At 44.9% G+C, this 21,627-nt stretch overlaps 2 protein-coding genes across 5 annotated transcripts; both read left to right on the top strand.

Moving 5' to 3' along the window:
• Positions 1-3,677: 3,677 nt before the first annotated feature.
• On the top strand, positions 3,678-17,087 carry dgcr2 (DiGeorge syndrome critical region gene 2). Of its 4 annotated transcripts, none has more exons than XM_030085173.1 (11): positions 3,678-4,077; positions 9,984-10,016; positions 11,900-12,022; positions 13,120-13,206; positions 13,316-13,526; positions 13,839-13,915; positions 14,004-14,192; positions 14,284-14,487; positions 14,742-14,894; positions 15,029-15,265; positions 15,349-17,087. In XM_030085173.1, exons 1-11 carry the CDS (start codon positions 3,996-3,998, stop codon positions 15,579-15,581), a joined length of 1,629 nt encoding a protein of 542 aa, XP_029941033.1. In that variant the 5' UTR covers positions 3,678-3,995; the 3' UTR covers positions 15,582-17,087. The 4 variants fall into 4 exon arrangements, with proteins under 4 accessions (XP_029941033.1, XP_029941035.1, XP_029941034.1 ...); XM_030085174.1 differs by having other exon boundaries at positions 3,679-4,077; positions 14,004-14,186; XM_030085175.1 differs by lacking the exon at positions 9,984-10,016.
• A 1,676-nt stretch (positions 17,088-18,763) lies between these two features.
• Positions 18,764-21,179, top strand: car15 (carbonic anhydrase 15). The gene is made up of 8 exons (XM_030085011.1): positions 18,764-19,013; positions 19,102-19,128; positions 19,875-20,051; positions 20,134-20,279; positions 20,382-20,474; positions 20,554-20,620; positions 20,701-20,861; positions 20,944-21,179. Exons 1-8 carry the CDS (start codon positions 18,962-18,964, stop codon positions 21,166-21,168), a joined length of 948 nt encoding a protein of 315 aa, XP_029940871.1. The 5' UTR covers positions 18,764-18,961; the 3' UTR covers positions 21,169-21,179.
• Positions 21,180-21,627: the final 448 nt, after the last annotated feature.

Here is a 21,627-nt window from a genome sequence, read left to right as displayed (position 1 = left end):
GTACAGTGTTGTTCTGCTTCTTACTGGTGATGAAAAATAAGGCAAATAGTGTTTTCATACAGGATTTTTTTAACAAAATTCTAATTCTTTAGGCACACTTTGCCTGTCATCGTAAATCATTGACCTGCAGGGTCATTGGCGGCATGTTTTCAGGCATGTCCACTCTTGTCTAGTAGGGTCAGATCGATACAAACCCCGGTGCGATTGCTGCATTAGTGCTGTGTATTTGTGTGTGTGAATGTTGCCGTAAGTCCTCGAGTACACAGTGGGGGTTTTTGTACAGTTTGTAGCTATACTCTAACGCAGTTCCATATGATTGTGATATATCTGTATGGGCCAAAGAGCTGTAAGTGCAACACAGAATGTGACTGTCTACAGAAGTGCACGTGATGTGGCGTGCACAACAGAAGTATTCATGCCACTGTTTATGCTTTGTAGGCTGTCGGGTTCTGAGCTCTTAAAACTCCCACTACAACATGCATTGTCTTACATTTACTGCATTGTTGTGGAAGCTGTGATACAAAATACCAAAATATACACGATAACAGCTTCCCAGAATGGCTTTTGTGTACATCTTTTGCGGCAGTGTTAAAAATGTCAAGCGAACCGCGCTGCAAATATGTGAGCGCGACCCTGTGATTGTAGTGAGTCGCTTGTTCTGCAGAGCTTGATAATACATTGATTGGATATTGTGTCGCACAAAGTCATCTAAAATATGCAGGGCAGCGACCCTGCAGCACCAGGATTAGACACCTGCGGTTTAAACGCTTTAGCCAGAGGCATTCTGAACCCCGTCACTCTGTTTTCTAGAAGATTTGAGGTTTCAGGGGTCAGATTTTTCAGACCAAGTAAAGCTGTGAAACACATTCTGATAATTTATGGCCTCAGCCTCTCAGGGGAGTCACAGTTCAGTGTTTTCTCAGGCAGGATGTCTTCCGGGAATAAATCAAACTTTGTTTTGCTTAGTTGTGTGCCTTTACACAATCCAAGCTGACCCCTAATTTCATTTCAGCACAGCTAAATCTGAATGTTTACCTGTCATATTATGCCTGTTTTGGATTTGTGTGTGACCACAATTAGTTTAAAGCGGTTTGCAGTTCTGATTTTTAAATTCTTAACCTAATTCGCTGTCAATGTTATTGACGCAAGACCTGAAAAGATGCCAGAGGAAAGAAGCTGTTTTCTTTAAACATGCACCATATTCATTAAATATTGTCCAAGACGGCAAACCTTTAACTCATTTCACTCACTCTTTTTCAACTCGTTTGCTCTGTTGCTCAGACAGCAAAAAGCTTTGTTGCAGAGTTTGCGATCAATGCTTACAGCCTTTTCTATGAAAAATGTGAAAGGATAATAACTTCACACAGTAATTCTTCCAATTCACAAGAAAGAATTAGTCCATTATCAAACAAGTACAGAAGCAAATCTATAAGAAAATATTAAATCTTCTTGAGTGAGATGTGCTGGCTGAACCTTCTGTCAGAGCCGGTTATGTGAATTAAAGCAGGTTAAAACCTGTGACTGGAAAATGTCAAACATAAATATTGTATGGCATTATCTGCAGAGTTTTGGAAATATTTCCTCTTTAGTAATAGTATTTATTTGTGGATGTAGAAAGTTGGCCGTGGTCTGTCAGTGTTATGATTTGTGATAGTTGAGCCACACACACACACACAAACAAATCTAATTCATAAATCAACTCAAAGGACACGGACTCACCTGTTTTGATAATTGTTTTGTTGGAGTTTAGCCCTGGTGCTGAAACATAAGGTCAAACAGATTCCACTAAACAGAATGAAAGGAAGACTGAACAATACAGCCAGTTATTGAAGCATAGTAGATTGATTTATCTGAGGGTGTTATTCTGTAAAACACAAAGAAAATGTGTCCAGCCCAGTGAGGCTGAACGGTGGCCACAGCAGTGATATAACACAAGACCAAAGGTACAAGAAATCATCCAGACCAGCTTCAAAATTAAATGAAGGATATTGAATGACTTTAACTAAACAATTATTATGTTATTTTTTGTACCAAACCCAATTTCAGGGCTTAGTACAAATAACTACTTTAAAATAGATCCTCCCAACACTGAATGTCATTATTATCTCATTTGTTATTCACACAGTTTACCTCCACATCCAAAGATTTTCGATTGCTAAATAATAAAAAACTTGATTTTTCCTTTGCCTTTAGCAAAATGACTCAAGTAGCTTAATTTCCCTTTGAATAAGAACATCAAATTTCTTCTGTTACTGCAGTCTTATGCCAAAAATAATATAAATCAGCCTTAAGTTTTTGAGCAAATCGCTCCAAAAATTGCTTTTTTAAAAATAATTCATCAAAGAGTTTGAATTTCCCAGTCTGGGATTAAGTAACTCTCTACTCTACTCTTTAACAGCTGGATTATTTCAGCTGTTGTGGTGTATCTGGAGCAAATGTTCTCTCACATGATAAGGCCAGTAAGGTCTCTCTGACACATCCTTGACTTAATCATATCAGTTTGTGTAGCAAGGCCATGCGCATACATTTTAGGAAAGTTCTCGAACAACAAAGAAAAATGTCTTTAGATAATACAAATTAGATCACATGGTGGCACATTTAAGTTTTAAAAATATTTTTTAAGAAATCATTTCAAAGGCTTTCCTCTCATGCTTGTCAGTCAGATTGAGGATTTAGACTTATTTTGCAGTGCTACAAAAAACCCCGAATAAGCTAAATGAAGCATGTGCTGGGAATTTAGCTGGTTCATTTCACCAAAATAAAGATCAAATATGTCATCAAATATGTGATCTGGTCTGTAGAGGTCTGACACTCAGCTGAGCCGATCACAGCTACTACTTTATCATATTTAAAAGACAGTTATACCCATTCACTTACATTGTTAGAGAATTTTATATTTGAGAAAAACTAGCAAAAACACTTTTCAAGCTGCCTGTTGAAAGAAACAAAGAACCAAAAGAGGAAATGTGGAAATGCGCTTGAGCAAAGGCTGAGGTTTTCAAAATGTACGAGAATGTTGCACGAGTTTATCTGCAATACATGTTACACTTTGTTTATTTCGAGTTGTCCTATTACTCTTTTGATAAGCCCATTTATTCATCCATCTTCTGCAACCCTTTGTCCAGTTTGGGGTCACAGAATGTTGGAGCCAGCTGTGTGTGTGTGTGTGTGTGTGTGTGTGTGTGTGTGTGTGTGTGTGTGTGTGTGTGTGTGTGTGTGTGTGTGTGTGTGTGTGTGTGTGTGTGGGCAGGGAGGGAGTGACCTGGTCAGGTCAGCAATGCATCACAAGGCAAACACACACTCACATTCAAGTAGCCTCACATGCATGTTTATGGGCTGTGAGAGGAAACATGAAAACCCAGGAACAACATGTAAACTCTTTCACTGTGCACTTATCATAATTTTAGATTTAGGAGAGGTCATCCCCTTATTGATGTGGAGATATATTTAGCACAATTAGCATTTCATAATTAATTTAACTACCCAACAAGTTCACAAAAGGGGGAATGCACTTCAGGTTGATAAACTGCGCCATCCATCTCAGCAACCAGGGGCAATATTTTGACTTACGCACACACACGGGGGTAAAATGTGCTAAACTCCGCCCCGGCAGCTCCTCCAGCTCCTCCAGCTCCTCCAGCTGATGGTCTGTGTTGCATGTTTGGGATTGTTGTGATGGGAGCCGCGGCCATCTTGGATGAGTAGCAGCGGCGGAGGACGGACGCCGTTAAAAGGCTCAGCCTGTTAGCAGCGTTAGCCTCGCGGACCAGATTAACCACAATCCGCGCCGCGAATATGCTCCACGCGCGCCGTTTTTCCCCTTCGCCAGTCGAAGATTTGAGCGCATAATAATAATATATATGTATATATTTTAAAAATGGGTACATATCGTGTGAACGGTGTGACGCTATAAATCGGGAGAGGGCGTCGGCGGTGCAGATCCTCGGTAAATGCTTTAATTTCTGGATAGAGGAGTTACTATGAATGGAGGATAAATGTTGCCGAAGGCTGACAGCAGCAGTTTCGTCCTCTTCTCCCTCCTCTTCGTCCTCACGGTAACGGACCCACCACGGACAGGTAAATGCGGTTGTTTTCGCTTTGCACACGCTCCCCAGGGTTAGGCTGAGGTAGTGGGGGAAACAGATTAGAGCGGGTCCGGCGGAGAAGGCCTGCGGGACGAGCCGGGGACTCTGCTGCGTTATCTGACCGCCTCTGCCGCGGCTCGTCCCCGCTGAGAGCCACCGAGCAGTCGGTGCTCTGGCACCGGGACGGACCAGCCTCCACGAAGAACATTAGAAAAGTGTTATCGTCCACGTCGCAGTATTATTCAACGGTAATAAAGATAGCAGTGAACGATTCACATAGTTTTACCAATAAGCTGCCGTTCACATCTACCACTCTCACGATCATTGAGACGTGTAAATGAAATTATACTTTATTGTCGCTGCTGTTTGCAAATCATTATTATGTGTTGAAACTGTCATTTTAAATGCCTGTTTGAGATCTATCCCTCTTTCATCTCTACCTTTGAGCTGCATGGCCGAACACTCATAACATCAACATCATTGACATCGAACGGTATAAAGTGCTCTGCTTCGTATTTATTGTAGTAACTGCTTTAATTGCGAATGTCCTTCCATCATCACAGGGTGAAAAATGTGTGACTACTCAACTAATGTCTTAAAATCACACAGAAGCCACTAATCAAATAATCTACTTGTTTAATTTGAAGACATTTATCACTTCCAGTACAACACCGTGACTTTAATTTGTCATCTTGGTTTGGACATGTCCAAGACAAAATGCAGATCTCTGATACACATCAAACAGGGACTTAGGTGATTTGTCTCAACAAGATGCCCGAACTGCTTTGAGTGCATGCGTTTGAACCGCTTTTCTATGTCTTGTGGTTTCCGCCAAGTCTCATCTTGTGACCCAGAGAATTGTGTGGATTAGAGAAACTGTTATCAGTTCTGTTGGTGGATGAACACATTACTGTTTGTCTCAAGCCAAAAGACCTTCTGCCTTGAAGACAACTTGCACATAAAACACTGTAAGCTTTGTGTTGTTCATATGTGTCCAGGCCAAACGTTGGTTTACATCAAAAGTTTAGTTTGCAGGCATACATCTGTTTAATCAGGTCTCCTTTGATGAGGGAAACATTAGGGTTTTCCCCACATTTTCACGAGTTCTTGTGTGCCATTTTGGGTTTTTTTGTCAACATTAAAAAAAAAAAAAAAACCAAGAAAGACATTTGTACACAGTAGTATTGCAGCCTCTTTACATTATCAATTTTTTTTTTCAAACAGTTGCTTCATTTTTTAAAATTTTCCATAGTTGTCAGAGCTAGTTAAGGAAGCTGCGTTTTTGCATACTTGCCAAAGTTTGAAAACCACAAGAGTCGAACAGAGAATATTGGAGGAAGTTGGCTCAAGTTCACTGACTTGAGAAACTTTCTGCTGATCTCTGAACTGAAACAGGTTTCAAATCTTCTGTAGATGTTTTGGCAGACGTTCAGCCTTTGTTCCAGCTGCTAATCCACACTTGATCTTGATTAATGAACATTCATAAACAATTTTTCTTGTTCACGAGGCCGTTCTCTTGCAGGTTTTGACATGCAAGAAACCCCAACAAAACTCTCTTCTTCAACTCGCTTCTTAAAATTTGATAAAAGTGTGCCAGGCAAAGTCAAAACTAGGCTTTTACGCACGCTATTCATTCACTTGAGGGAGTCTCTAAAAACATGATTATATCAGGTGTCTTGTGCATTCGCCCAGAATGAATAGTAGCTCAGTTTTGCTGATATGTGTGATTAGTTTAAAAGCAGAAGTGGATGGGATCTAATTCACATGATACAAATATGTTAAGATATAGTGGTTTGCTTTTGTGCAGGCCACTCTCGTGACAGACAGTAAATCAGACAGACACACTCAGAGTGAGGATTAGGCTAAAATCCTTCTGTATATTATAAATAACTGCAGAGATTGTCACCGTTGCTGACAGTATCAGGCATGTTTGACATGAGCAGATCTTGGTCAGAGTTGTAAATGGTAAACTTGCCCAGTATTCATCAAGACAGAAATCTTCCCCTGTGGTTGCACAGCCATCAGCTTGAGCAGTCGACTGTACTTTGTTCATTTTCTGAGCGGCTGAGCGATCGATCTTTGTTACACTGACAGCTGGTTTATCACAGTTTGTTTTACAAAAAAAAAAAAACCTTTTTGGCAAGTTCGCTTTTGACAGACATCATTTGTCAGCAACCAGCCACTTAGGTTGGAAAAAGTACATTTACGTTGGGTGAGTTAGCCTGCAGTGAGACAATTAAGGATGGCATGAGGTGAATATTTGAAAATTATCTCTGGAAAGCAACTGTGTAACTGTAATCTATTCAATTAAACATCACGCCTCCACTAATATGAAGCTGCACCCTGTCCTACTTTGAACGCTTTGTGAAATAAAGTAAATATGTTTTCAAATGAATTGTTTCCTGCAGTAGGATTGCAGACAGCAGACTGCTAACACTGCTGTATGATAAGGTCGAGCAGATGAACGTGCATGTACAACCAGAAAATCTAGCTGAAATATATTAGAAGAGATCGTTGCTGATGTTTGAAAGTGAACACTGTTCATTTGTTTTTAAAATGCTCTACAGTGTGCTTCAAGGTGGTTTTATGTTCAATACTTCGACGGAAGATTAGCGTGTCTTGGATCGTGGCTTAAAACCAGCGTTTTTTTTTTTTTTTGTTTTAAAATGAGACAGGAGGTTAATGGGCTTCTATTCTCACAGTCGTGCAACCACAAACAACCTGAAATTATTTTCTGAGAGGGTCAGCAATGTTGACCAACCCTGTCCTCACGACTCTGCTTAATCAGACTGCTGCGATGACTTACAGCTTCTACTGCAATTTATGATAATGCAGCAGGAAGTGACATAACTGTTAACGCTGCACAAAAGCTAAATGTGTTTAATTTCATGTTGTACAGTGTAATAATAATGCTATAGGACAACTTTTGAGCATTTCGAACAGCTGTGCGAATCATACTATTAAATCTGTTACATCTTAAGCCAAAGTTTTAAAACTTTAAATGCACTTCAGGACAAACAAAAAATGTCATTAGCTTTTTGACAGCCAGTTACATGAAGCAGTCAGTATCATCTTCTCAAGGAGAGCTGTTGGAACTGTTGCTGGTTCTTGAGGGGAGTTGACCTGCAGCGCTTTCATTTCCATGGTGTTAAAGAAAAATAGCTGTTCTGGACTTGAGGTGGCAGAAGGAGAACCAAAAGCATGTTCCCACTCACTAGTTTTAACAGCAAACCTCGGCGTCGGTATGAATCATTGGGAGCTGGGGATGATGTGGTGTGTGTGTGTGTGTGTGTGTGTGTGTGCGCATGTGTGTGTGTGTGCACAGGACCGGTTCGCTGTGCCGCTGTACTTCAGTGAGACTGAGTTTGGGCCACTCTCTTCCTTTACTGTATTTTCCCCGTCGGTTATATAAGAGATACAGAGGCTCACTTTTCACTGCCGGTGTGCACTCATGTGTAGTCATGTTCACATCACAAAATCCAGAGCTGGTGAGTGTAGTGGTCTCAGCATGAGGTGATTTTATCTTTTCTGTCCTTCACACAGTGAACACTCCTTTCTATTCTTTTTGTCTATTATTTTTCCTGTATTGCTGTGATTTTAAAGTGGTCACTCCATATACTGCTACTGCAGCAGCCTTTTGTTCAGATACAGTATGTGTGCATGCAGGTGCAGCAATACCTCCTACAGGAGTTACCGTGGGCAATTATGAACCATCAGTGATTATCTGCCAAACAAACTATTAGCCGCTTCTTCCCATGCTTGCAGAAGAATCTCTCTGAAATCCTCGCCAAACGGTGTAAAGAGTTTTTTTCAAACAGCTCCTAACCACATTCAACTCCTATCATTCATTCAGATTCTTGGGAAATTGAGATAGCGACAAAGAAAGGCACCTGTGCTTTAAGCCATGTTAGGAAAAAAAGGATGTTTTCATCCGAACGTGTCCGCCCTGTGCCTTCAACTTGTCATATCTGATAACCCGAAGCAGTGCACTGCCAGCATCTGAATAAATTCTGTTCCCAGCATAGATTCTCTGCAGCACAGTTATCAGTAATGCACAGTTGCGGTCAGTCCTTATTCAAATGAAGCTCAAATCCATCAGAGACACAAACCAGGCATTCAATGTATAGTTCTGGTGGAGCACCTGCAGCAGCCAGCTTCATTTCAGAGAGGCTGTAGCCATCTGGTTTTCAGGTTGCTTCTCATTACAATATGCATTAGTGGAAAAATATGTAAATTTTAAATCATCCTTTGCTGTCAGAGGATTTGTTCCATCATCTTGGAGCCAAGAGAAAGCTTACAACCTCATCTGGTTAAAGTGTTTGATAACACTCATAAGAGAAGTTATTTTAAAACTAATCAGTTTCTGAAGGAGTATTTAATGTAAAACTGATTGACCTTTTGAAAGGCATACACATTTTTTAATTGAATTTGCAGTTAATCTAATTTAAATATTAACACTAAACTGGAATGCATTTGGTAAACATGCTGTTTTTGATACTGTCCGTTATTTTGACACACCTTCAAGCTTCATGATGGAACATTCAGTTCCAGGAGACGGAGGCCAGGCTGTAATGCGTCTCAATCCACTTAGCATTAACCGAGACGAGGTGACATCCGTTCTCTTACTCCATTCTTAAAGCGCCTTTGGGCGATCTTTAAGTCAGCCCAAAAAAATACAGGGTTCCTGCGTTCAACCCAGATTTCGGATGTTTTTCAAGTCACTTAAATCTGCAATTACATGGCAGAGCCTCATGTAACAAATAATAAACTGAGCAGTCCGCTGTTATTTAAACACACAAGCCGATGGATTTAGGCTCATCAGCAGCTGTAGTGTTATAAACTGAAGGGGGTGGGAGCATTATTAGGTTTGCATAAAGGATTGGCTCTAAAATAATAAAGTTAAAGTGCATATCTGTTGATGTTGTAACAATGCTCCAGCCATCCATCTTTTTTTCCCCCACTTAATCCATGTGGGGTCACGCCAGCAGCATGGAGAGCAGAGAAGCCCAGATATCTCCATCCCCCACAACTTTCTCAACCTCTCTGGGGAGACCCTAAGCTGTTCCCAGACCAAACCAGAGATGTAATCTCTTCAGCTATTTTTTTTTTGGGGGGGGGGGGGATGACCTTCAGGGCCTCCTCCCAGTCAGATGGACAGTGGCCCCTGAGCACTTTCTCCAAGACATCATAGGGGAGATGGTTAAGTCTGCTTCAAGTCTACAAAACACATGTAGACGAGATCGTCAAACTTTCATGTCCCCATATAATCTGCAAGAGGGTGAAAGGCCGGTCCACACAGCTCCTCCTGGATCTGAGGTCTGACTGTCTCTTGACTGTCGGCCTCCACCAGGGGTTCAGGAGGACTGCTTCCTCCACCTCCTGACCTTACCTGAGCTGCCCGCTAGTACCCCAGAACCTCTGAGTCCATGTCCACAATCTCTTCCGGAACCTAAAATTCTCCTGGACATGGTAGTTGGAATCCTTTCAGACAGGGTCCTCTGCTGACTTGCCTGTGCAGCAATCCACATTATAGTAGAAACTAAACCCTGTGTTAACGCTAAAGCCCCGCTGGTCAGTTGTGTTGTCGCACTGTAGTGGTTACAGAGTCGCCTCGACTGGGCAGCACACACATGAAACAACAGTCACAACCTTGAAATAGCTCTCAGCTTCTGTTCAAGTAAAAATAGTGTTTCTCCATTGTAGGTACACACAACCACCTGTATCCTCACAAACAGGCGTACTCTCGTGCGCAGGTCTACCCAGCAACACATGCCAGAGAGAAGTGGACGTTCTGAATGAGACGTTTGAGTCAGCCGAGGCTTAAGTGAAATTGCCAGTTTTTGACAGACATCACGCTGATAAAACAGGCAGTCATTCTATTGTTTCTATTTGTTTCAGGTCCACGGGTAGCTCTGGCAAGATTATTGTCAGGTAAGCAAGCAGTATGTTTTCTAGTGTAGTGACTCTTTTCTAGAACACGCCAGCAACTCCCCAAAAAAATCTGCTTCAAAAACAAAACAAGGCCTCCTAGCATCACACGTCTCTGTCAGTAATTGCACCGTTCAGTAGAACAGAGCGCCCTTAATATAATAAAAGCTAATCTTCACAAGAAATCCCCCAACTCCCCTCAGCACCAGTATTCTCTGTGGTGAAGCTGTTGTTCCATCACATGGGGCGAGTGTGAAGCACCTTCAGAACACAGAATGTTTACTGAATAAATAAATGCACTAATAAAAAGCCTACAAAGGTTCACAGTAGGTCTACTGTTCTTTCAAGGTCACTTTCTTCCAGCTGCCTACGTAACCAAGCTGTTACTTGACAGCCTGTTTGCAGAAGTTATGTATTTTTTTTTTCTCCCTGTGATCTTGTGGAAATATGATAAATAACCCTCAGAAACCGATTCTGTCAGCGGCTCAGCGGCAAACAGAAAGCAGTAGCTTGCAGACATGATTAAGCTTGTCTGGAGATTAGAGACAGAGAAATGTTCCCTTTCTTTGGTTGATTTGTGTCTCAGATCAAATCTGAATGCATTCGATTCTCCGCTGCACTGGGTTTGCTTCTTCCTTTTCGGTGCCTTGGTTTATAAATTGTTGAAATCGCAGAGAGGAAGTGCGTTCGTTGAAAAACTTCCTATAAAATCCCATTCAGCACCAGCCCCTTTATTTATGCGGCGTGTAAATATGGTACAACATTTTAACAATCAACATCCTCCGCAGACGAATACGGGGTTTAATTTTTGACATTATTTTGGCTTTTGGGTGTATTTTTGTACAAGACAACAATATTCATGTACCACAGCAGAACATGAGTGCTCTCTCTTTCTAAGGGGAAAGAAAACAAACCTGTGCAACAAGGCCAAACAGTTCAAACACCTCAGTTTTTTTCCCCACTCTGAAAATGGAGCAAGTACTTCATGAAGTTATATTCTGTCCTTCAGGTATATGTGTAATAAAAACCCCTCTCTAACTGTACGCCAGCAGAATTTAATATAGGGTCGCAGTTGGCACTTTTCTCACAGCAGTGTTGTCCCTCATCGATCCTGGGCTTGGGAATGGGGAGTAACCTTATTTGTACTCAGGTTTTTCTTCAGATACTCCACCAAAGTCCAAAAATATGTATTTGAGTGTTTAGCAGTGAGTTGGAATTGCGTGTGTGTCTCTGTGTCTCTGCCCTCCGATGCACCGCCAGCATCTTTTCCCAGTGTCAGCTGTGATCAGCTCCAGCCCCCCTGTGGCCTTAAGTTGCACGAAGGCATTACAGAAGATGGATGAATTCATTAAACAAAGCAATTACATAAACACAGTTACGGCTGTGGGTCGTGTGTGTGTTTCGAATCAGCAAAAATTTTGCTCAGTTTCCTGAAGTAGGGAATGAACTGAAGTTTAAGCGTGTTTAAAATCATATTCAGCAGCACCGTGGTCTAATCTCTACCAGATCCACATGCATGCCAAACAGTGGCAACTGATCCATACAGCCTTTGATTAGTTGCAGTAATGTGTGTGTGTGTACTGTATTGTAGTGTGTCTGCTGACTCAGTTCGTCTCTCTGGCTGCAGTAATCGTGCGGGTGGCAGCGCTCCTCAGTTTTGCACTTAGTCGCTGTCAGGACGAGCGTCACTGTTTCTTTTCTTCTTCTTTTTTTAAACATCAGACTACAGATTTTTTTCACCCCGCCACCATCCTGAGAGCTCACGTCACGTGCCATCATTCACTCCTCTGCCGAACCCCTCACCGACGATGGTTTTAGTGCTCTTTAGAAAAGGCCCGAGTCACGTGGCGCCCTGTGACATTACGAACCCTCTTGTTGTGTTTCAGAGCAGCGCTGCAGCCCCGGGCAGTTTGCCTGCCGCAGTGGGAAGATGCAGTGTATCCCAATGTCCTGGCAGTGCGACGGCTGGACAGCGTGCGAGGACAAGAGCGATGAGATGGACTGTCCCCGTGAGTACAGCTTACTTAAGCCCTTTTACACCCACACTGTTACCTAACACCCATAACATGATTGATTCCTGAAAAGAATAGCAGCGCCCTGAACCTTTTCACACTTGAATGATTGAATCACAGCTGAGCGGCTCTAAATGCAGGTGGGAAAGCACTCCGAATGCCTCCAGGATGTCGAAGGATATAATCAAGTTGCAGTGAGAGATGCTCAGTGATGCATGCTGACTGCATATGAAGAGTGTGTGGGGACAGCAGGACGACCTGGTCACATTTAGAGTGTTTTTAAAATACCGTAACGCGGTTCAAACCAAACGATTTCCTTTCACCAGACAGCTCAGACATGATTTGAAGTCCAGCATTGCCATTCGCAGCAGCAGCAGAGCCGCCGGTCTGGACTGACAGTGTCAGATGGTGGCGGGGGGGGAAGCAGAGTTCACTTCTGAGTGGCTGCACGTGTGTCTGCGTCTCCGTGTTTGTTTACTGCCGGTTGAGCTCTTCGACACCGCATCGATGCTGCGAGTGCTAAGCCTTTTGACCGAAATCCTATTGTTGTCCCCTCAAATCCAGAAAGACCTTATCCCCCAGATCTCTGACTGCATAATGGGAATTATTGGAAGGATTGAGTACAGCATGTGACCTCCATACAGCCGGAGTCGTGCATGCTTCCAGTTACGGCTGCAGGCCTGCCAGCAACACTCTACCCCGTTTGAGCTTTCACACTGGCGTCTATTCATGCTTCAGGAAAGCCACATTTATAGAACAGGCAGCAGCCCTGACCTCTTAAGAAGAAACTTCCTGTTGTTTTCTTTGTTTATTCACCAGAACAGCTACTTTGGCACACACACACACACACACACACACACGCATGCAGTGTTTTCAGTAGCAAATCTGCTGATTATTCACCAAACAAGCTCCTGCATTGCTGAACTAAATACCTGAAATGTTCAACATCTTTAATAGTAATGATCTTTTTTCTACAGCCACAGAGTACCTCCTAAAGTAGTTTTGTATAACAGGAATGTTAAATGGGGCAAAGGCACTTGAAAACAAATAATATGTGCAGTCACTGACTTTTTTTTTGTCATCATTTTTTGCAGCTATTAAAGAGGAAAGGTTTCGTTTCGGGAACGGATACGACCAGGTGGAAGACGTCATGGGCGTGGCTCAGCCCGTCCGTTTCAACAGTACGGATCTCTCTTTACTCCCGGCAGTTTCACTCGGATCGATCCGACCGTTGTGGAGATCCGCCTCACAAACGGCTTCCTCCTCCTCTTCCTCCTCTCTCGTCCACAGAGAAATGTCCCAGCGGATGGCACCACTACGAGAAGACCGCCAGCTGCTACAAGGTGTACCTGAGGAACGAGAACTACTGGCAGGCCGTGGACACCTGCCAGAAGGTCAACGGCTCTTTGGCCACGTTCGTCACCAACGAGGAGCTGCAGTTCATCCTGAAGATCGAGGTGGATTTCGACGATAAAGTGTGCGAGCGCAAAGACCAGTGCAAGTGAGTGTTTTTTTTTTTTTTTTTCTTTTATCTGAAGACACACATTTTCTGTGTTTGGTCATTTCACGAGAAGCAAAACAAACTGAGGAGTTCCCAACAGACTTTTTCTCCAGCATTAAATTGATTCTTGGCAGTGTGCTTATTGACCTTTTTTTTTTTTTTCCCACCCAGTTGAACATGTGCTGTGTTGATGTCTGTTGTAGGTTGCTCGCCATCTAGTGGTCATTACTAACTGTTGCACTAATCCCTTAAGGTCCGTTTGAGCAGGAAAACTTACAGCCGTGATGAACTGTTGGATGGTTATTTCCTCAGGTTCTGGGTGGGGTACCAGTATGTAATCACCAATCAGAACCACTCCCTGGAGGGCCGCTGGGAAGTCGCCTACAAAGGTAATCAGAACCAGGATCCCGGTGTTGTTTCAGTTCTGAATTCAGGTGTACTAACACGCAAATCTTTGCTGTTGCGTTTGTGTTCCAGGCTCGATGCAGGTGTTCCTGCCGCCCGAGGGTCTGACGAACTTTGGCGAGGCGTCTCCCACCCAGGACAACGTCTTCTGCGCCCAGCTGCAGCGCTTCCAGATCAAAAGCATGAACGACCGAGGGCTGCACAGCTGGCACGCCGAGAACTGCTACAAGAAGTTCCCCTTTCTGTGCAAGAGGCGTACGGGTTCATTGTCTCTTCTTCTTCTTCTCAGGATTATTAACAGCAGCTTTTCATCCTGGGTGTTAGATCATGTTTTTTTTTCCCCCCCTTGCAGGGCAAACATGCGTGGACATAAAAGACAACGTCGTGAACGAGGGCTACTACTTCACCCCGAAGGGAGACGACCCGTGTCTGAGCTGCACGTGTCACGACGGCGAGCCGGAGATGTGCGTGGCGGCGCTGTGCGAGCGGCCGCAGGGGTGCCAGCACTTCCGCAAGGACCCCAAAGAGTGCTGCAAGTTCACCTGTCTGGACCCAGGTACTGACACGCCGCCGCATCCGGCTCGTCCCCCGCCCGCCTGGATAGTCCGATGACGTCCAGTGAAGATGCGTCATCAGTTGTTACACAATCGATGACTGTGCAGATTCTCACAGCTCTGGGTCGCTTTTCATCTCAGTGCAGTATTTTCCCAAAATTTAGAACCATTTAGCCAGCAGTTTGAGTTTGATGCATGAAAACAGTTCAGTGTTGACGAAGTGACGTGACGTTCGCCGCCGCCGCCTCCCCCTCAGACGGAAACAGCCTGTTCGACTCGATGGCCAGTGGCATGAGACTGATCGTCAGCTGCATCTCGTCCTTCCTCATCCTCTCCCTGCTGCTGTTCATGGTGCACAGGCTCCGTCAGAGGAGACGCGAACGCATCGAGACACTAATCGGCGGAAACCGTGAGTATTTTAATGAGTCAGACAGGCAACGCCGCCGCCTCACGTCGGTAGTTTTACATTAATTTCAGGTTTTGAGACTCACAAAGCCTCATTATTTTCCCACATTAATTATTGATCTGTTTGAATTCCCACAGTGCATCACTTTAACCTCGGCAGACGAGTCCCGGGCTTCGATTACGGTCCGGATGCCTTTGGAACCGGACTGACTCCTCTTCATCTGTCCGACGACGGAGAAGGAGGCGCGTTCCATTTCCAGGAGCCGCCTCCGCCGTACGCAGCCTACAAATACCCCGACATCCAGCACCCCGACGACCCCCCTCCCCCGTACGAAGCCTCCATCAACCCCGACAGCCTCCTCTACGTGGATCTGGGTAAGCGTGCGTCCTTTTTGCGGCTCAGCATCTCGTCCCGCGCGGCGCGTTTAAGCCCTTCTGTCTCCGCTGCCTCCCGTCAGGCCACAGCGGCGTTCCCATGGTGCCGAGCCAGATGAACGCCATGGTGACCGGGCTCCAGGCCGACGCCCCCGACGCCCCGGGTCCCGTGCCCCTCTCGGCGCCGTCCTCCCAGGGGAGGGAGGACTCCATAGATAGCAGCACCCTCCTGGTCGGGCCCGACACGCCGACCGACGGCCACGCCCCCGCCCCCATGCCTCCGGACTGCCCCTCCTCCCTCAGCACCGTGGTATAGGACGGCGGGCGGACGGACCGCAGCACGGACGTCACCCGCTGGCGAGGGAAAGCCACAGACGTTACACACAGCAGACTGAAACACTGACTGCTCAGAGGAGGGGGGGTGGGGGGGTTTGTACAGTGAGCAGCATGGAGGACGCTCTGTTTCTGACGACTCCTTTGCAGCAAGTCTCCAATATTTTTATTTTCTTTGTTATTTTTTTTTTTGGAGACGCCGGCATCTAAGGAACTGAAAAAACACAACGCATTGAGACGGCCGCGCTCCCGACTGAACCTGAACCAAGCTTTCCGGACCTTTGAAAACATCCGAAACTCCTCCCGACTGAGCTGAGAGGCCCCGGTGTAAATAACCCCCTCAGGTCTGCGCCCGAACAGAACTCTTAAACTCGCGATAGCTGCAGACGGACGCACAGCGAAGCCAGCTTTTGTTCCACGTGCATTTTTTTTTTTTCTTTTTCTTTTGTTTGCGTCCGCATCGATCCATCAGTCTCCAGGCTACAGCAGCGACGTTCTCGCCCTCCCTGCGACGCTCGTGAAAACCTCCAGCCCCCCACTATTTTACTAGTCGGATACATGAAGCTGTCTTCCAGGTTTATAGCACACAATTTGCAGCGAAACATGTTTTGTAGTAAAAACAAACAAACAAAAAAAAAAAGGTTTCACCTTTTTTGGAGAAGGTACGGCTCGGTTCCTGCGGTAGGGTTTTTATCAGGTAATGCTCGTAACAAGGCATTATGTATCAAAGAATGTTGTGATACTGATAAATATGAGTTTGCTATTGTGTTTTTGTTCATAATTTATGACTGCAGGTTGTGATCTTGATTGCTTAATTGTGGGATAGACGTAGGCGGGGTTTCCTTGTTGATCGCCCAAGGGATGAAGACTTTTAAAGTGTATATGTGAAGATTAGGGAAGATGTATCCCCTCGATAAATAACAAAAAAAAAAAAAAAAAAAAAAACATTTATTTAAAACTCTTCAGATCATTAAGTCATATATTCATGCAAATGATCCTGTTGTTATTTTTGTCATCGAGATATTTTTGAATTTTCTAGCTTTGACTGTTTAAAGATCATGTTTTGCAGTCGTCCCATGAATCAATTCGTCTTTTTCTGTGGACAGAAAGTGACGCATTTGGATGGCGCCCGTCCGTCCGCGAGCTTGTTTTCTATGTGCATATCTCGTCCCTCGGCGACGGAGCTTCTCCTGGACTGTGGCAGCGAGTTTCTTTCCGGCGCCGTGTCGATGGGTCTGTTGCCGTTCTCGTCTCTCGGTGGGAATCGCCGTCGAATTTGTAACAAGAGATGGGGGAAAACAAATGATGGCGCGAGTTCAGACCCCCTGTTGACGCCGACAATCGCTTCGATTCGCCTGAGGGATGAGTTTTAAACTGGAGGTGAAGAATTCGACCAGCAGGAAAACACGGCTGTAAACGTGTCTTGACTGTGCACATCTGTGTATCTTCTGTTTGAATGTATTGTGTAAAAAGAAAAAAAAAAAAATACTGTGTGCTTGTCTTTCAGCTTCTTTCCCCCCTCCTTTTTTTTTTTTTTTTCTTAGCTTTTTCTTTGCATAGACAATCCATAGTGGATTATCAAACGGGCAGAATCACATAAAAGGTGGAAAAAGTGCATGTTTGTCATGAGACGGCGTTCTGGTGTGGAGTTTTTTGTTTTTTTCCATCGGGTTTGTTTGGTTTTTCCTTTCCGACCTGCTTCTTTGGACCTGCAGTGCATGTTGTTTTGACTCTTTTGGCATGCCGGCAGATTGCTTTTCTGTTGGATGGAAGCGTTTCTAGCTCAACAGTGTGTCCTGAGTGAAGTTTAATATCTGCGTTTGCATCGACGACCTGCCTACAGCCACGCCGCCCGCTCTCCCACTGCGGCGGTGTGTGTGTGTGTGTGTGTGTGTGTGACGACACATTTCTTGGGGAAGGGTTTTGACATGTCTTCTCTGTAATTCAACTAATGCTACATTTCATTGTCTTTACTTTAATAGCCTTTAAAAAAATGCAAAAGAAAAGCTGCGTTTGAGGGTGGCGGGGTGGGTGTTCTTCTGTTGTTGTTGTTGTTTTTGTTTTTTTTTTTTTGTTCTGAGGTAGATGTACATCTAATCAAATGCCAAATAAATTGCACCATGAAGGACAACTCATGCGTCAGTGGATGCAAACACTCGCTGAACTTTACGCTGAACCTCAGCATTTAGCCGGAAACTCCTCCACCAAATGTCAGAGCGGGATTAAGGAGGGATGCGGGGAAATCCCCCCCACCCCTCCGACGGTGAGACGGACGAATCCAATCCAGGGAAATCAAAAGATTGAAATAATTTAAAGAAAGCGGATATAGTGCAGCTTGGCGGTGACTCGCGAGGCGGAGGGTAGATAGTGATACCCGGCTGGAAGAGCATTGTGGGGGGGGGGGAAGAAAAGAGGCTTTGTTCACCCGGACCGAGTCGTGACAGAATCACAACGTCGAGTCCCGGTCGGGAGAGACGCCGAGCCGCGCAGGGAAACATACATTTATATGAAGTTTCAGTCGAGTCTGAAAGTTAAAGGAAACGTCTTAATGTTTAACGCTCGGTGATTTCTCACCGTCAGCCTGCCTGCTGAAATATTTAATGTTTAGAAGGTGGAATGAGCTCTGGAAGTCTCCTCAGGTGCAGCGACTGTGCTTCAGCTGCCAAAGATCCAAATTGTCCTTGAAAGATACTTCAAATTAAATGCATAAAGCTTCTTTGCTCAGAGTGTATTTCTCAGGCATGAAGTATATAAAAATGAAACTTTAAAAAAAAGGAATGAACAATCTCCTTAGATCATTTTGAGTATTAAATCATGGTGTAGATTTCATGTAGGGGAAAAACGGCACAAGTAGCCATAATAACAAACTCATACTTAGTTTGAGGGAAATCTTCTCATTGAACCTTAGTATGGGGGATATCTACAAAATAAAAACATCAAAATTAGATGGAAGATGTTTCAAGAATCCTGAATGTTCAACCTGTGACGAGATAATGTTTTGTGTTTTTGTTTTTTTAACATCTTCATTTTACAGAAACTCCATCTGAAGCAGCCTCTTAACGCATCCTCTGGCTTTCCCATGAGATGAATGGAGCTTGTTACTAGTCACTGGGCATCTACACTGGGGCAGCAGCCGGCAGGGAGGGGGTGGGGGGGTGAAGCTGTCCTTCCATCAATGAGCCTGTTGATCAGAAAAGACCACTGCTGTGGTAATGACACAGTCCACTGATCCCACCGGGAGAAGATAAAACTCGGCTTTCACCTCCCCTTCCTTATTTAAGCGAGACTTGGGCTGAGATTTGTTTCCAGTCTACCTCAGATACCGACACCTGTCTGGTCCCGGTCGGGCTGCAGGATCCCATCATGCTTTGTGTTGCAGCCCTCCTGCTGGTGATGGTTTCGCACGCCGAGTCAGGTGAGACGTCTCTTAAGAGTTAACGGGAGAAAGATATCTCACGTTGGTCTGAAGGCGGATTCAGAGATTTTGTGTTTTCATTTTGCAGACTACTGTTATGATGAGCAGCACTGCGGTAAGTGGCTGTTTTATTTTTATATATTTCAGAACAAGAAAACAACCAAGAGGTCATGGTTTCTCATTGGAGTGCAGATGATCCTTGTAATATCAGAAGTTTTGCTGATGATACACCGGTTTATGACGTACTTCACAGGAAATAAACTTCTTTAATCTTTCCAACGGTGTGAGACACCTTAAAAGCGAGGCAGTGTCCTCCTGCAAACCTCTCCTCGGAGGGTGAATGGCTCTTTGAGATGTGAGGAAATCATCAAAGCGGTGATTTACATCTGAATAATCGCCGAGAGGCCTCAAGGGACTCGTCTGTTGAGCATTTCACAAGAGAAAAACAAAGACGGAATAGATGTCAGAAAACAAAACAAAAAAACAAACAGCGGTTTGAGGTTTGTAGAAAGCTAAATCTATTCTGAGCTAATCTCAATTTACCAGCTTTTGATCGTCTCCCTCAGGTGTTTATGGAAGGCGTAGCAGCTGGATGATCACTATTCGTAATGTTATGAAAGTTATTGACCTTTGAACTGTGTGAAAATGTGAAATAGTGTAAAGGTTTGTCTGATCCAGGGTCGCAGGGAGCGAAGACAGCGACACAGATGAGAGCTCACATTCACATCTACAGTTTAGAGTCACCAGGCACACTTGGATGCATGTGGACTGTGAGGGAAAACCCCCGTGCACGCACAGGGAGAACATGCACACCCCACGCAGAGCTCCTTAAACCTTAACCGTCTGCCCTGTGTGTGTCAGATCCGTACGCCTGGGGAGACCTGTACCCTTCCTGCCACCCTCTGCTTGAACTCCATCACTCCCCGATCAACCTGGACCACGACATGATCCGGAACGGCTCGCTGGGGCCGCTGCATCTGGAAGGGTTCGACGTGACCCAAACGGGCCACTGGACCCTCACCAACGACGGACACTCGGGTGGATATTTAACAGATGTGTGTGTGAACGTCGCCGTATTGCCTTGCCGCGTCGGCGGCTGACGTGTCTTGTTGGCTCCCAGTCATCCTGCAGGTCGGCGGCGGCATGTCGGTGAGCGGCGGCGGGCTTCCGGATGTCTACCACACCCTGCAGCTGCACTTCCACTGGGGGGGCCCGGTCACCAACGGCTCGGAGCACACGGTGGACGGACGCCGATACCCGATGGAGGTACAGTACGGTCAGTAGACAGCGCTGCACCGTCGCCAGCCGCCCGGCGCCGAGCCGTCCTCCCCTAACGCCGCCGCTGTTTGGTTTCTCGCTGACGTCCAGATGCACGTCGTCAACATGAAGTCCATCCATCCCAACATGTCGGCGGCGCTGGAGGACCCGACCGGACTGGCCGTTCTGGGTTTCTTCATTGATGTCAGTGTCAATGAAAAATCTCATTATAACATTATTTATTTTTGTACTAAAGATGTTGATTTTCTCCATATTCTTGCAGGTCGTTTACGCCGATAACGTGCACTTCGGACACATTTCACAAAAGCTGTCTTCAGTTGCTTACAAAGGTCAAATGAGTCTCTAAGAACATTGGCCCCCACCCTGGCTGTGGCCTTCCTCTCATCGCTCTTGGGTCTTATTTCTCCAGGCCAAACCACCAAAGTCAAGCCGTTCCCGCTGATGAGCCTCCTACCAAAGCGCAACATGAGTCAGTATTACCGCTACGACGGCAGCCTCACCACGCCGCCGTGCTCCCAGGCCGTGTTGTGGACTCTATACGAGGTCCCCGTCTACATCTCCTGGTCCCAGGTTCGCCTCTTCAGTGTTTCAGTTTGTGTTCGGCGCCAAATGATAAACCAGAAATCAGTATTTTCTTGTTTTCCTTCCTCAGCTGGCTCAGTTTACCTCGCAGATCTTCTCCACGGAGGAGGATGCAGAGCAGGTCACGCCGCTGCACAACAACTTCCGACACATCCACGCCACCTTCAGCCGGGTGGTCTCTGCCTCCAGAGACGCCCGGCTCCTCAGCGGGACGGCGGCGCCGCCCCTCAGGCCGGCCGCGTCGGTGCACCTGCTTCCCTTCGTTCTGCTCGGAGGCCTCGCCTCCAAACTTTAATGCTGTCTTCGAGTCCGAAAAGTTCATTTTGAAACTCATTTTACTCCCAAAACAGAATTTTTTCTTTTAGAAGGATTCAGTCAAACAGGGATTTACTGGCGAAGAAATATTTCAGTGAAATATATATATGAAATAATCATACTGTGAAGAAGAGTACTGTAAATGCTATTTTTACTGTAATTTTCCATTGGGTTATTTAACTTCATCGGTGCATTGCTAACACAGAGAGCAGCTGTTTCTTGTTCAGTTGGTGTAGTTAGTATGTTAGTAGTAAGTAACTGACTAACAAAGTGCAGTTAAAACTAAAGTGTAGTATTTGTTCATAGCATTTTGAAAAAGTCCTGATGTTGGTGCTTCAAGAAGAACAAAAATAAAAAAATATTCTTGATCATTCTCTATTTATAGTGTTTAAGGGAAAGATCTCGAGATGGAAAAGGTTACAAGGGTCTCATCTGAATC

Source organism: Salarias fasciatus, assembly GCF_902148845.1.
Source record: "Salarias fasciatus chromosome 7 unlocalized genomic scaffold, fSalaFa1.1 super_scaffold_4, whole genome shotgun sequence".
Classification (NCBI taxonomy): Eukaryota; Metazoa; Chordata; class Actinopteri; order Blenniiformes; family Blenniidae; genus Salarias; species Salarias fasciatus.
Note: the sequence above shows the minus strand (reverse complement) of the source record. Positions and strands in the feature narration are given on the sequence as shown.

Bases quoted from the DNA above. Each gene is read 5' to 3' on its own strand.
- dgcr2 (XM_030085173.1), top strand. From the start codon at position 3,996: ATGTTGCCGAAGGCTGACAGCAGCAGTTTCGTCCTCTTCTCCCTCCTC. The intron at 12,023-13,119 runs GTGAGTACAGCT...CATTTTTTGCAG, and splicing joins CGATGAGATGGACTGTCCCC to CTATTAAAGAGGAAAGGTTT. The intron at 13,916-14,003 runs GTAATCAGAACC...TTTGTGTTCCAG, and splicing joins CTGGGAAGTCGCCTACAAAG to GCTCGATGCAGGTGTTCCTG.
- car15 (XM_030085011.1), top strand. From the start codon at position 18,962: ATGCTTTGTGTTGCAGCCCTCCTGCTGGTGATGGTTTCGCACGCCGAG. The intron at 19,014-19,101 runs GTGAGACGTCTC...TTCATTTTGCAG, and splicing joins GGTTTCGCACGCCGAGTCAG to ACTACTGTTATGATGAGCAG. The intron at 20,621-20,700 runs GTCAAATGAGTC...TTATTTCTCCAG, and splicing joins GTCTTCAGTTGCTTACAAAG to GCCAAACCACCAAAGTCAAG.